General features: G+C 42.5%; 1 protein-coding gene across 10 annotated transcripts in view; it reads left to right on the top strand.

Annotated features, from left to right (window-relative positions):
• Positions 1-16,115, top strand: part of BIRC6 (baculoviral IAP repeat containing 6) — a 262,531-nt gene that overhangs the window by 110,316 nt on the left and 136,100 nt on the right. For all 10 annotated transcript variants that reach the window (XM_083176127.1, XM_083176119.1, XM_083176125.1 and 7 more), the window contains exons 43-49: positions 1,273-1,383; positions 2,894-3,027; positions 4,474-4,601; positions 5,807-6,369; positions 8,526-8,701; positions 10,610-10,706; positions 15,149-15,343. In XM_083176127.1, coding sequence (XP_083032253.1) covers positions 1,273-1,383; positions 2,894-3,027; positions 4,474-4,601; positions 5,807-6,369; positions 8,526-8,701; positions 10,610-10,706; positions 15,149-15,343 — 1,404 coding nt within the window. The remainder of the gene's footprint in view (positions 1-1,272; positions 1,384-2,893; positions 3,028-4,473; positions 4,602-5,806; positions 6,370-8,525; positions 8,702-10,609; positions 10,707-15,148; positions 15,344-16,115) is intronic.

The following is a 16,115-nucleotide window of genomic DNA, read 5'->3' as shown; positions in this document are numbered from 1 at the left end:
TAGATATGACCGGCATGTCTCATATTTGGTTATTGAGCATAAGCAAGTTCTGGTTTTAATAACCTCATCTTGTAGTTTGTGCACTTTATTAATCCTGTACACATTCTGGACGAGATCACCATTGGCATCATGGGTAGTAGTTCTAAGCCTTGTGTCAAGCTGAACTGGATCAAATTGACCATGTCATCTTGGACATCCTTTATTGTTCTTTTTCTTGAGAGGTGGCTGTTGGAACTTTCTTTGCTTGGTTAATAGCTGCCTAGGTAGAAAATATCAAATAAATAGGCTTAGTGCTCCCTATTGTAAATATACCTTTCTTTCAGGACTGATGGGATTACTCAGTGAGGGACAGAACAAATGCTGGTGACAGTGGAGAGGGTCACACATGGCTAACATGTCTGCTACAAATAGGAGTGAAAGAGCCTAATTGTAATTCTATGACCACTAAATGCAGCAGCACTTTGGTTGATTGAAAGTGTCTATTTGCCAAGTATCATCAGTAGGAGTAGTCATTAATGGTGGGTCACTAATTTGAAGAGGAAAATAAATACAAATCTGTTGCAGGGTGTCACATTAATTATCTTGAGGTGGACACAGTGGCGATTTTTTGAGTCTGCGCATGCATCCTGATGTCCTGATTGTTATGGCTCACAGAAGACACAGTACAGGCTCAGGGCTTTTAGGTGGCGGCTGTTTGGGGATAGAGGGCCGGAGGGAGTGCAGGCAGCGTGTGTTAGAGTTGCGTAGTACTGTGAAGGAGCGCTAGCGGGCGTCTTATCAGTGGCGGCGGCAGAATAAAAAAAAGTTCAAAAGACTGGGCGACCCTCTGGCTGAGCTCTCTCAGCCGATCAGCGGGCCGCCCCGTGTTTGAAAAAGTTTTTAAGAAGTTTTTTCAACTTCTGTCGTTGCGATGACCCCTGCGGCCTACAAGCGCTCCTTCAAAGTGATACGCTACTCCAACGACTGTCCTCTTCTAGCACCCGATGTGCCATCCTAGATAGCATGCAACATCTGGTGCTGGAAAAGGGGAACTATTTGCACCATCCGATCACATAAGTGTTTGGGCACCATAAGGCACATGTGTCTGCGGCGGTCTCAGAATCAGATCCTTATCACTTAGAATTATTGACGCGTTCTTCACTGTATAGTTTATGCTTAGTAAGTGTGGAGTCTGCACAAGCCCTTACTGGTTAGCTGTCAGACTTTATGGCTACTTTTTTTTATGCCTGAACATAAATAACTTGTTCGTTTTATATTTTTTGTTTATTTTAGCTTCTATAACAAGCTTTTTAACAGTCCTGGCCTGGCATCCAAATACTTTGCTTCGGACATGGTGCCTTGTGCTTCATAGCCTCACTCTCATGACAAACATGCAACTGAATGGTAAGTGATCATCATACTGTGTATGTCTTGATTTTATTTTCATGTCAATAAAATTTTCACTTTTTCTGCCCATCTGTTCCGTAATGCGTAACTTATACAGAGTATGTATTTTCCTTACCTTGGCTTCCATGCAGCACGGTTTCTGCATACAGCTGAAACCATTAAGACCCTTTTTAGGGTATAAATTAAAAGCAAGCAACTTCCCTTAGGCCTACCAAGTCCATAGGTAAAGCCCCATACACACTTGAGGTTATAGTGAGATATAGCTCATGGGGCCCTTCTAAACAATCTATTTTGCTATCCTATCTAGTGTGTAAACACAGTATTGTGAACTATGTGAGCTCCCGTGCATCGTTAACTAAGCCATCCCTCATCCTGCATGTACAGATGAGGGAGGACCTCGTTAATCACTGCTTCAGCATGGCTCTTGCTCCCCTCTCCAATGACACCAATATCAGCATCTTTGGTTATTGATTATTCGAAAAAATATGGGGCTTAATGCTACTGGTATTGCTGCTCTCAGTTGATTTGGGTACAGGCAAGGCACTCTATTAACAACATTTCTGTACCGTGCATGTTCAGATGATCAATCATTCACCTCAGAGAAGGTTGTTGCACAGTTTTATATAGCAAGGCTGATAGCCAGTCACAGAGTGCATCCAGTTTACACTTCTCTTCTGTAGTTTGCCGACTATGACTCACCTTGTCTAGCACTGGCGCTCTGGAACAGTTCTGGGTTTGCCATGAAATACTTAGTTTAGTCCCTTAATTTAACACCCGTTTGCTTCTATTCCAAATGTTTTGGTCATAGTTCAAAACGTAAAAAAATGGGGCAGATGTATTAAGCCTTAACAAGAGATAAATGCAAGGGTGATAAGGAGAGATAAATGCCCAGCCCATCACCTGCCAACTGCCATGTTACAGGCTGTGTTTGAAAAAAGTCAGTAAGGAGCTGATTGGCTGGACGTTTATCTTTCCTTATCACCCTTGCACTTATCTCTTGTTAAGGCTTAATACATCTGCCCCACAGTGTACAAAATGAAAGAAAAGTGTGATTTTTGTAATTTGTAAGATAAAAAGAACATACATTGGGGCAGTACGGATGGTGTAATGGTTAGCATTACTGCTGCACAGCGCTGAGGTCATGGGTTCCATTCCCACCATGGCTATATCTGTGCAGAGTTTGTATATTCTCCCCATACGTGCGTGGGTTTCCTCCCACAATCCAAAAATATACTGGTAGTTTATTTGGCTCCTAACCAAATTAACCCTAGAATGAATGTGTGTGTGTGTGTGTGTGTGTGTGTGTGTGTGTGTGTGCGTGCGTGTACATGTGGTAGGGAATATAGATTGTAAGCTCCTCTGGGGCTGGGACTGATGTGAATGTTAAAATATTCTCTGTTAAGCGCTGCGGAATATGTATGCACTATATTAGAAACGGTTAATAAATAACTAATAAATACATGATAGATATAGGTATTTAATTGTGTTTACTGCTTTTATATTACAGCTGGACCTACCAACACTATTGGAGCTCAGGAAAACACTGCCCAACTGCTGGTATCCGACACAAATCTCCTTCATGTCCTTGTGAAATTCCTCTCAGGAACAAACCCCCATGGGACCAACCAGCACAGCCCCCAGGTAATGTGCCTCTACTAAAAACTGTGAAGGTGCTATCACATTTTAGCAGTGGAAGCTTTTGGTTTCCCCTCAATTTGCTTTAGTCGTTTCTAAAAGTGAAAAATATCGTCATCTACAATATATTGTTCATGTTATAGTATCTCAGCACATCATTTGAGAGTCAGTGTTTAGTAAATACTTCTGCAAGGGGGAAATGTTCCACACAGTGTGATGGAATGGGATGGGCTTACGTTGCTACTGTATTCTGGATGTGGTTTCTTTTTTCCTTTTAAGATTTGTATGGTTGCTCTTCTCGTGTTGCATCTGGTTCAAAATGCATGTGTCTCTATTTAACTAGATGCTTGTGTTCTTATCTATATATTGATTTTTGTTTCTAATGTCAATTTCTAACATAAAATGTGCCCTCCTGATTTGAAAAAAAGTGCACTGCCTCAAAAAAAAAAAAAAAAAAAGTGAACACTAGATGCGATGCAACCTAATTCAAAAAGTACCTGCAGCACATACTTTTTGGACTGTATGTGCTCGGGAGTGCGCATCGCATCGGCAGCTTAAAACGCTCCGTGTATTGGTGGCATGACTGTTGGTAACCTGCTATTATGGTCACTCCTACAAATGCTTTTTTGACTAACTCACTGTTGGAGAGTGGTCTTTGGAGACTTTGACTAACACTTAGAAGAACATATTTCTGGACCCTGTGGATAGATACTCTAGTCCGCCTCTTAACTGGTGACTTGATTTGTTTCTTTTATCCACTAACTTTGCGCTGCAGCGTAGCAGGATTAATACAAGACCACAAATAGATGGATTAGTGGGGTATCTCTCCTGTAGGTCACGACATTTCATCAGGTAAACCCTGCTTGGAGTTGTACATGATTTTAGGCAGAGTATTTATTACTCATTGGTGTATCTATTACACACCATTTAAAGTTAACACCATATACACAGACCTATTGTAAATGGAGTACCCTTGCATGAAGTTTGGATGATGTCATACAATTTATACATACCTTTTATTTCAATAGTGTAGTTAACTCTGTGACATAGGGGGGGAGTGCGCTAATCCTTAGAGAGTAATAAAGTACAAGCTAGTTTGTAACTATTTCCCGGCTGTTTGTGTACAGTAATAGGAGCTGATTGGTAGTTTCTCTCTACATTATAACTTTCCTAGGCTTAGTACATCTCCCTCATAACACTTTGGTTTCATTTACCTGATTTGTATCTGCTTATAAGGTTGTGCTTGCATACAGGTATACAATTACTTCGTGTTCGCTTAGTATTGGGTTCACCTGATTCTGCAGCAGTAATATAGTTATTAGAATGACTCAAAGACAAATTCATTCAGGGTACATCCAACATCCATTGAGTAGTGTTTTCATGGTGATCGATATACGTGTAACGGTATTACTGTGTTGTACAGTGATGTAATACATTGGTATTTTGGTTCAGGTTGGCCCCACTGCTACTCAGGCAATGCAGGAGTTCCTGACACGACTACAAGTCCATCTCTCCTCTACCAGCCCCCAGATGTTCAGTGAATTTCTATTAAAGCTGATACACATACTGTCAACAGAAAGGTATGGTCTTATTACTCATTATATACTCTTTATTCACAGTTTAATAATATACATTGTGCATTTTAGGTAAGGTAATCAGGTTCTTATATGAATAAGTTGAAAAAAACAAATCATTTTATGTTAATGACCTATGGTAAGACTTTTTTGTTTTAGGGTTCTAATTAGTGGAGGCTCGTACCTCATGGCAGGAGGACGGCTGCCGTTGTCTGTGATGCAGGCATCCCCTCCTTGCTGCCGCTCCTCCTGGTCCCCACCCCAGGCGCTGCATTCCCATCACCTGAACTACGATGAGAGGTTTCGGGACTGGCACATGCGCAGTACAAACATCTGTACTGCACATGCGGCCGGCTTCAATGGGCAGCTTCATTAACAGCTCATAGAAGGAATATCCCAGCACTTGTTTAACACTGATGACAGACATCGGGCCGACGTTGGTACTGCACGTGTGCGTTCCCCAGATTTCGCTTGGCAGCCCATAGAGAGGCGTCCCAAAGGGAGGGAACACCTCCCAATAGGATTGCCTTGGTGACTGGCAGGTTGGACTTTCAATACGATTTCAATGCCAGTGCAATCTCACAGACTGCATCTGACTTCACTACAGTGGCGGATTTTACCTGGGGGGCTGCAGCCCATAGATAACCACTGGTTATAATACAATATTTTGCTGGAGCCTGGTCTGTTTGATCTGCTTTTGCATTGACCTTACTTTTGTGAATGAATGAGTCCCACACAGCATAATTGACATACAGACTATTGTTGCAGTAATAAATTACAGATGTGTCATCCTACATCCTTACTGAAGTCATGTAAAGCAGCCCTCCTAGTCAAGCTTATTGAGAGCATTTTAATAGCATATTCTTGTGTATTTATTTCCCCTGAAAATGCATCTTAAACACATCACTGAATAAATGCACAAACAGAATCTACTCATTAATATGGTAAGCGGTATTCTGTGATTGTATCTGTGATGCAAATAGCGAGGCAAAAAAGACATCCCACATTTGAAGAACTGCCCGATAACTTGTTGCTCACTCACGCCAAGATCTTGCTGAGCATGGCCCATTGAGCCCTAGGTGTATGAGGACACATCATTAGTATATCTAGGTGTCTGGTTGCCAATGTATCTAGCTACAAAACTGAGGAACTAATTAAACAATGCAGAAATGTAGATTGTATAAAAATAATGTCATCTTCTTTTATTCTAGAGGTGCTTTTCAGTCTGGACAAGGACCACTGGATGCTCAGGTGAAACTCTTAGAATTCACTCTGGAACAAAATTTTGAGGTGGTCTCTGTCAGCACCATCTCTGCGGTAATAGAATCTGTTACCTTTCTGGTTCATCACTATATCACCTGCTCTGACAAAGTGGTGTCTCGTAGTGGATCTGACAGCTCTGTAGGGGCAAGGGCTTGTTTCGGTGGCCTTTTTGCAAATATTATTCGACCTGGTGATGCCAAAGCAGTTTGTGGAGAAATGACACGTGATCAGCTAATGTTTGATTTGTTAAAGCTGGTTAACATCTTGGTTCAGCTGCCACTGTCCAGTAATAAAGAGTTTAGTGCCCGTGCACCTGTTGTTAGCAGCACGACCGACAGTGTTTCTGATGAGGAGAAAGTCTATGGGGGAAAAGATGCCAACAGCAATTCTTCAGCTATGCAAAATTCCACTGCATATGTGGCAGATTTGGTGCTAGCCAACCAGCAGATCATGAGCCAAATTCTCTCCGCCCTGGGCCAGTGTAACAGCAGTGCAATGGCCATGATTATTGGTAAGTGTCTACAACTATTTTTTCCTGAAGGCATAGGCTTTTCAAGTATTAAATACTGTTTATGGTTCTTTATACAAACTGCATATCAAAGCATACTGTATGTGTTTTTAAATGATATAACTACATTCTGAGTATAATAAGTTATATTCAAATACAGGAAATCTATCCCTATTCTAAACACCACATAGGCTAATTTATGTTGATGGTAACAATGATCGATAACTGGTTAGGTGCTTATAAAATGGTATTTATTATATTACCATGTTAAATACTTTACTTCGTATCCATAGCGGGCACAGGAAACACTGGGTATAGCATGGAGAGGAGAGTCTGGGCAGCAAACAATTACAAATTTCTTTCCCAGCATGCTTAGGCTCCTTTTCCACCATACACCCCCCCCCCCAACTGGCAAGGCATTAAGTAGCAAGCCCAGGGCAGATGCAAGTAGATGGAAGACAAACAAACACAATCACAAGAAACTGCAGGGACATGACATTTTCCACCACAAGCAGGGTACACAATACCCCTGACCCATATGTCCTTCCATATGTCCTGCCCAAACCTCAGCAACTTAGACCCACTAGGACAGGGGTCCTCAAACTACGGCCCGCGGGCCAGATGCGGCTTGCTGAGGACTTTTATGCGGCCCGCCTGGTGTGCCGCTGCCCAACTGCTGGCGCGGCAATCACTTTCACTTGTCTCACATGCCGGGAGGATGGATGGGCAGGCTGGCTGGCGAATGGATGGGCGGGGGAGTGGCCTGGGACGTCATGAGAAGCTACAGTGTCTGCCGGTCCGTCCCGTCTCCCTGCATAAGCTTCTCCTATGCGTGTGACGTCATCACGTCACACGCTGTGGCTGCACAGAGGAGAGTAGCTTATAGAATCCGGAGAGAGGAGCCGGATAAGAAGGCAGCACGGAGGGAGCAGTGGCACTGACTGAGCAGACACTGACTGTGTCCCAGTCCGCACACAGTCTACTCTTGACTGTGTTCTTATTGTTAGAAGTGCGTTTTTTTTTATACTAACATATTTAAAATGATATGTGTGTATATATATACACATATAATTGTACACAGTAACGGCAGCCACCACAACAGACAGGCGCGGGGGATGTACAGTGCATGCTGCACAGTGTGTGTGTGTATGTATATATGTGTATATATGTGTGTATATATATATATATATATATATATATATATATATTATTGATTCGATACAACCCTCCTGCGTTCGCCTTTCTGTTTGAAAAAAATGGCCATACACACCCAAGTCTGGCCCTCCGACAGTCTCAGGGACAGTGAACTGGCCCCCAATTTAAAAAGTTTGAGGACCCCTGCACTAGGATGTGGTTTAACTCATCAGGTGTAAAGCACAACAGAATATGCTGCGCTATATAAGAAACATTAAATAAATAAATAAATCAGGTGGTAGGCTTGTCGGCTGGTTTAAAAAGAGGCTTCATGGTAGCCCAGGGCTGTTAACTTTTCTTTGAGAAAGAACCCTGGCAGCTAGATGACGCCTAACTAGCTAGAAGAACAAGCGTGGGGGCTGCATGTCTTTCAACTATGAGACGTTACCTGTGTCCGCATTAAAGCCTTAGTCAGTTTTTGAGGACGGCAAGGCTGCAGGGGAATTCCTCAGCGTAACCAAGGCACAGTGGGCACAAAGGCCATTGTTGTCCGGGTCCTGGTGAGTGTGTTAACACAAGTGTGCAGCACAGTAGCTCCCATCTGATTGGAAGTCTTGTTATTAGACATTGTAAAGTAAACTAAAAGCGACTCCACACTCACACAAGGCAGAGGCAGTGGTGTGTAACACAGGGTAATCGAGAGTTAGGCATGCAGAGACCATAAATAAGCCTGCTTTGAAAATATCTAAATGTGATTAATATAGTTATCTTGAATACAACAGTATAATCAGAGACCCATGGGAGTTCCTAATGTGGCATAGCAAAAGACAATGGCGAAAGTGACCTAAAAACAGTATAGACCAATGCAGGTGTAGAACGAATGACTAGGGAGGACCTTTTAGAGAATATTTACGGTCTAATGGGTATGGTTGTTTTTGTACATAATACAGTTGTTAACGTTATCCATGCTAATTATAATGCATAATAATAATTTTTCTGTGTGTTTGTGTTCTTTCTGTTTTTAGGTGCAAGTGGGTTACATTTAACCAAACATGAAAACTTTCATGGAGGATTAGATGCCATTTCTGTTGGTGACGGCCTGTTCACCATATTAACCACGCTCAGTAAAAAAGCTACAACCGTTCAAGTGATGCTGCAACCTATTTTAACTTACATGGCATGTGGATATATGGGTAGACAGGTAAATGCAACTATTTATAGTTATGTATATCTTTTATATTCATAATACTGTACAGATGTGTCCTCATACAGTGAACCTCTATGTGCCATGTATCGCATAAGGCATAGCTTGAGTTAGCTTACAGTCCCCTGATAGTGCCGCTAATGCTGGACATCTTTCTTTATTTCCCGGTGGTTTTGCCAAAAAAAGTGTATTCACATCACTATGCGGATAAGGCACAATCATACTGCCGATTTAAAGTGGTATGCCATATGCCTATAGTCTGTGCTCAACTGGCTGTAGCATTTTGTGCGCGTACAATAAACAGGCATTTCACATATGATTTGTAATAAAGTGTGATTATGCGTATTACTCACATAGTGATGCAAATCAGATGCACAAAAAGACACCCAATGTTAAGAAACTCCTTCACAATTAAATGTGGCTAGAAGGGTGGTTGTTGTTTTAATATAGGTTGACATGCTCATTAAGCCAACACCAATAAAGGTTGATGTGCGTTTTCATGGTTTTCTTTTTTTCAAACTTTACTATCCAAGTGGGCAAAGAGTGAGAATATAATAGTGTCTAATGTACACTTAAGCGGTGTACATGTCGACTTACTGTAAGTTGAAATAGACACCCCAAAAACCCTCATGTCGACCTGTAGTGATCGACCTAATTTCTGTCCACTTTATGATCCATACCCGTTTACTAGGACTGCAGCAAGGATGTAGGACAGGCATTCCCAACCACGGTCCTCAAGGCACACCAACAGTGCAGGTTTTAGTGATATCCAGCCTTCAGCACAGATGGTTTAATCAGAATCCCTCAGATACTAATTAAGTCACCTGTGCTCAAGCCTGGATATCTACAAAACCTGCACTGTTGGTGTGCCTTGAGGACCGTGGTTGGGATTGCCTGATGTAGGAGGACATATCAGTATAAACAGAGGTAATTAGAGACCCATAAATGCATACAATTTCTCCTATATTTGAGATTTTTTTGTGTGTCATATTCAGCATATTTTGTGTTAAAATATTGGGTACTTGTGTATTTTGGAGGCGCCCCCGATGTCCATCGTATGACGAACAGATCGCATCGCATGCCATGCACCCGATGGCATACTATGCGACGCGATTTTGAGCCCCTATACGACCAAAAATCGTATAAGCACCCTAAAGGGTGCTTTTGAGCACCCAAATGGGTGCTTACAATGATAAATGCACCCCCACGCCACCCCCCCCCACTATAAACGTGAACCCGAAGCGTGGCGAGCGCAGCAGTACGCGTCCTACGACCTTTTCATACCCCCACTATCCACGTCGGCGTGGAGTTGAGAATAGAATAGTGTGGCGAGCGCAGCGAGCCACCGAGCCCGAAGCGTGGCGAGCGGACGCGGATACCTTCACAGGTAAACGCGTCCCTTCGCGGGCTTCACAGGTATCCGCGTCCCCTCGCGGGGCTCGCCACGCTTCGGGCTCGGTGGCTCGCTGCGCTCGCCACACTATTCTATTCTCAACTCCACGCCGACGTGGATACTGGGGGTATGAAAAGGTCGTAGGACGCGTACCGCCGCCCCTCGCGGGCTCGCTGCGCTCGCCACGCTTCGGGTTCACGTTTATAGTGGGGGGGTGGCGTGGGGGTGCATTTAACATTGTAAGCACCCATTTGGGTGCTTAACATTGTATAAGCACCCATTAGGGTGCTTATACAATGTTTAATCGCATCGCATCGTATGGCATTGTATGCCATGTACAATGGCATACAATTTCAAAATTGTATGCCATCGTGCACTATCGTACGATATCGCATCGCATACCATCGTATGCGTTATGGTATGCGATGCGATGGGCGCCGCCAAAATACACAAGTACCAAATATTGTGTTTGAACAACTGTATACATCTGTAATTGGGCTTGTTTCTCTTAGGGATCTCTCTCTACCTGTCAGCTGTCAGAGCCCCTGCTATGGTTCATCCTAAGAGTTTTAGACACAAGTGAGGCCTTGAAAGCATTCCATGATATGGGTATGTTGTGATTAAACCAAAAAAAGAAAACTTGTAAAAATATCATTGTGAAAAACATTTTCTTTTATACAATGTGGGATGGTTCTAGTAGGGGATTTAACTCTTGGGTTAAGTGACCAGAGCTATAAATTTACTCCCACCCTAGCCTGGGATTGGATTTCTGCTTGTCCCGTCCTGTGGGTGCAAGCAGAGATCCACCTTCACTTTTGCCTCAGGGCTAATTGTAGCCTTACCACGTGCTGTAACTGCATTTCTTCGGGAACGTCTGCATCAGTTGTGGTTAAGTGCCAGTGGGCCAGATGTAGTAAGATTGAAATATATAAAACTTTTTAAGCTTAGTACATCTCGCCCAGTGTGTGATATAGTCAGTTGTATAGCTTCAAGCACTTAGCCAGGGAGCTACATCTCCACAGTACTAATTGATTCCTTGAGCGTTGTTCTTGAGTGTTGTAAAGCAAAACACAGAACATGAAGTGCTTGATTCAACTTCTGGTCATAACCTACTTGTATAGTATCCATAAAAGCTTTTACTGGGGAACGTCTGCTATAGAATTTTTTTTTTCTTTTTGATAAGGAAGATGGGCTATTTGGAATCTTGCGGCACTGCTTTCAGCAGTAGTCTTAACTTTAAAGCTTGGGAATTACTATAGAAACCTGGTTTCACCAAACTCTCTATGGGGGGGAACGGGAAATCCAATTGCCCATGTTTTATTTACAGTAGGTAATTTTATCATCAGAGGCTATCCTTGTCTTTGAAAAGCCAGCACTAGCCATTGCTTTTCAGAGATTTTCACAGGTGCCAGACAGCTGAAACAAAATCTCTGCTGAGCTCCAGTTTTTTTTTTTTTGGCGTTTTCATGGTTTTAGTTTTGTGTTTTTTTTTTGTAGATATATTAAACAATCAACGGTCACCTATATTAATAATGTATAAAAAAAACAATTGAATTATGTGAAGTGCACTTATGTTTTAAAAGGGTACTTATGTATTATCACGGTCGCCCCCGATATTAAGTCGCACAATTTTTAATCACATCGCATGCCATACATCCGATGCACAGCGATGTGATGCGATATAAGCCCCCTATACGATTTTAAATTGTATAAGCACCCTAATGGGTGCTTACAATGTTAAATGCACCCACACGCCACCCCCAGTATGAACGCCAACCCGAAGCGTGGCGAGCGCAGCAAGCCCGCGAGGGGCGGAGGTACGCGTCCTCCGACCTATTCATACCCCCACTATCCACACCGGCGTGGAGTTGATTTTATATAGCGTGGCAAGCCCCGCGAGGTGACGCGTATTACTTTACATGTATTCCGCGTCCCCTCGCGGGGCTCGCTGCACTCGCCACACTATATAGAAGCAACTACACGCTGACGTGGATAGTGGGGGTATGAAAAGGTCGGAGGACGCGTACCGCCGCCCCTCGCGGGATCGCTGCGCTCGCCACACTTCGGGTTCACGTTCATAGTGGGGGTGCATTTAACATTGTAAGCCCCCATTAGGGTGCTTATACAATTTAAAATCGCATTGCCTTGTATGGCATTGTATGCCATATACAATGCTATACAATTTTAACATTGTTAACATTTTAACGTTGTATGACATCGGGGGAAATCTCATCGCATACCATCGCATGCCTTATGGTCTGCGATGCGATGGGTGCCGTGTTAGTACCTTTAGTATATATTTCTATGTATCCAACAGTTTGTCTGCTCTTGATCTATATGGGTTTTGTAAACCTGTTTATATGAAAGGGTGTGAAACGGATTTGGAACAAATCTTACTGTGTATTTGGAGACTCCTGTGTTCTGTATGTCATGGAGTCAGGCAAAGGGGAGTCTGCAAGTGACAGTTGTCAATTTCTGCAGAAATCAGTCATAAAGGTGGCCATACACACGCAGATTTATCTGCAGATCTTTCTGGTTGGAACAAAAACATGGTTATGGATGAGAGCAAATGACAGTTGACCATTTACTTGGAAATGCTGGAAAACTGACACTGTCCCTCATCCATAACCATGTTTTTGTTCCAACCAGCCAGATCTGAAGATAAATCTTACTAGTGTATGAGCACCTTAAGGCTGAGAAAGGTGCACTTGTACTTCACAAAAAAATCTTTCATAGGTGGGGTATGGCTACGGAGATTTCTCTGCCGCTGTGCCATCCTAAAACTGGGACGCGCAAGCATGTGAGACGCACGCGCATCCCAGCCAGATCCCTGGGCAAAGTTTAGAGGCGCTCCATCTGTAAAGCCCAAAATACATGTCCCTGAGTACATAAGGAAGTGTACTACTCTACATATTAGAGTTGGTAACAATGGGGCAGTTGTATTAAGCCTGGCGAAGAGATAAACTGGAGAAAAAGTGGAAGGAGAGAACGCACCAGCCAATCAACTTCCAACTGTCATATTTCGAACACAGCTGATTGGCTGATGCGTTATCTCCTTCCACTTTATCTCCAGTTTATCTCTTCACCAGGCTTAATACATCTGCCCCAATATATCAAAATAAGGGGAGAGCAATACAGTTCCATTTGCAAATGCCAAGGATCTTCCCCAAGCGCCCACATTTAAGACAGGTATTGGGAGTACAACTATCCATTTTAGACACAATAATTGGCAAGTAATACATTATGCAGGATTTAAATTGATTTCTGCTGAAACCTTTCAAAAGATTTCAAGGAGATGGGGGATTCGTAGCATAAACATTGGAAACAAAAACCCCCAGGCTATCTAGTGGTTTTATTTCACCTGCCAGAGGCATGATACTCTAAGGTACAGGTTCTCAAAGTCGGTCTCCTACAGAATCAAGTGAAATAATTAGCTCCACCTGTAGATCTTTTAAAATGTCAGTCAGTAATGAGTGCACCTGTCGGCTGACCTGGAAAACATGAACTTTAATTCATAACATTGTCACTATGAAAAAAAAAAAGGTTAGGATTATAGAGAACATGTGTGTACGGGTGTGTGTTTATGGGGAAATGCATCATTATGCGCTATGTTTCGAATCCTAGATTATTGATAAATGCCTCCTTTTTATTTATTTTTTATTTTATAAATACAGTATATACACATTACCATGGCAAAATATTTTGAGCATGACAAATACTGATTTGGAGTCTGCTGCCTTTTCTGTAATGGCAATTGGCATGTACTCCAGAATGTCATGAAAAATGATCAGATGAAATGCAAATAATTACCAAGTCCCTCTTTGCCATTACAATGAACTTCATCCCAAAAACATTTCCACTGCATTTTACAAAAGACCAGCTGACGTGTCAGTGATTATCTCATTAACACAGGTGAGCGTGTTAATGACAACAAAATTGATTTACAATAACAGACTAGAAGATTAAAATCAGGATGGTGTTTGAAATCAGTGTTCTTCCTTGGTTAACCATGGTTACCTGCAAGGAAACGCATGCCGTCATTATTGCTTTGCACAAATAGGGCTTCACAGAATGCACCGCAATCCTTTATCAGATCAACAAGATATTCAAGGACCAAGGTCCAACAGTTCTCAAGAAGACTTCAGGGCAGCCAAGAAAGTCCAGTAAGCCAGGGCTGTCTCCTAATATTGATTTAGCGGCAGGAACTGGCACCACCAGTGCATAGCTTGCTCAGAAATGGCAGCAGGCTGGTTTTGAAGTCTTTAAGAGGATGGTCTGGTGTCAATAAGTGCAGCAAATAAGCTACTTCTATCCAGGAATAACGTCAGGGATAGACTGACTAACTAATATTCTACAGGGATTGGACTGTTGAAGACTGGGGTAAAGTCATTTTCTCTGATAAATCCCCTTCAGGTTGTTTGGTGCATCAGGATAAACGCTTGTACGGAGAAGGAAAGGTGAATGCTACCATCAGTCCTCTGTCATGCCAACAGTAAAGCATTTGGAGACCATTCATGTGTGGGATTGCTACTCAGCCAAGGGAGTGAACTCGCTCACCGTTTTCCCGCAGAACACAGCAATGAATAAAGAATAGTACCAAAACCTAATCCAAGAGCAGCTTTTCCCAACCATCCAAGAACAGTTTGGTGATTAACAATGCCTTTTCCAGCACGATGGAGCACCTTGCCATAAGGCAAAAGTCATTATCAAGTGGCTTGGGAAACAAAATATGTTCACTGTGGATCCATGGCCAGGAAGCTCCCCCGACCTTTAATCCCATTGAGAATTTATGGTTGATGCTCAAGAAGCGAGTGGACAGCATGCTAGGTTGAATTGCAGGTTTCTTGAAAAAGGTCAACTGCAAATATTGACTATTTGCATAAACTTGTAATTGTCAATAAAAGTCTTTGACACTTATGAAAAGCTTGCGCTTCAGTATAAAATAGTAAAGTCTGACCAAAAGGTCTAAAAACACTAAAGCAGCAAAATGTTTGTATAAAATATTGTTTTCTTGATTTCTCACATCCGTTATTATCCACTTTATTTTGTAGGTGGTGTTCAACTCATCTGCAATAACATGGTGACAAGCACAAGGGCCATTGTCAATACAGCCAGAAGCATGGTATCTACAATCATGAAGTTCCTTGATTCTGGCCCAAGCAAGTCCTCCGATAACAGTCTGAAAGCAAGAGTGCTTGCTTCTGAGCCAGACAATGCAGAGGGCATACACAACTTTGCTCCCCTCGGTATGTGATTGTTACATTCTATAAGGACTTTAGTTGTCTGCTTCTGTGTCTAAAGATAAGGATGTCCTCTTCTGGCATTAAATCAATTTAGAATGATAGAATTCAGAAAAAGCATCACAACCGTGTATCAATTAGTACCCCAGTTATTTTGATCCAACAGTCTGCACTGAGCCATGTGTTTACTCCTGGACAGCTAGGGTGCCTTGAGTACCGCGTTTAGGAACCACTTGAAGGGTGAGGAACATGTTCTGGAGGTGGGTGATTTTGTGTGGTATTTCTCAGACATGGTAGCAGTTACCTGACCTATGGATTAGACTGATCTTTCAGCTAGTATTGCAGAGTGTTTATTCACAGTATTTGCACATTTAAAGTAAATCGTCAACAATCTTTCTCAGCTGGATGGTAGTGAAATAACGTACCGCGTATTCTCTTCATCTAGTAGAAGTTCTATATTTCTAAATATATACCACATTATTTCCTTGGAGCTGACAGTGGTTCTCAGCCCTTATGTCTCCCGAAAAGGTCATGTTTTAAGGATTTCGGTACTTATGTAGTATCTGGGCATCCGATTTAGAAATCGCATCGCATGCGACCAAATCGTATGCGATTCGATGGTCAAGATTTTTCCATAGGATTCAATGTTAAAATGGTCTGAGTCCATTTTAACATAGAATTCAATGGGAAAAAGGGGTCCTTTTCCTTTCCCCACTATCCAAGTGGGCATGGAGTTGGATATAAACCTGTGGCGAGCGTAGCGAGGGGACACAGAATA

Source organism: Crinia signifera, chromosome 3 (assembly GCF_055691185.1).
Source record: "Crinia signifera chromosome 3, ASM5569118v1, whole genome shotgun sequence".
NCBI classification, from domain to species: Eukaryota; Metazoa; Chordata; class Amphibia; order Anura; family Myobatrachidae; genus Crinia; species Crinia signifera.
This window is presented reverse-complemented; position numbering and strand designations above follow the sequence as displayed.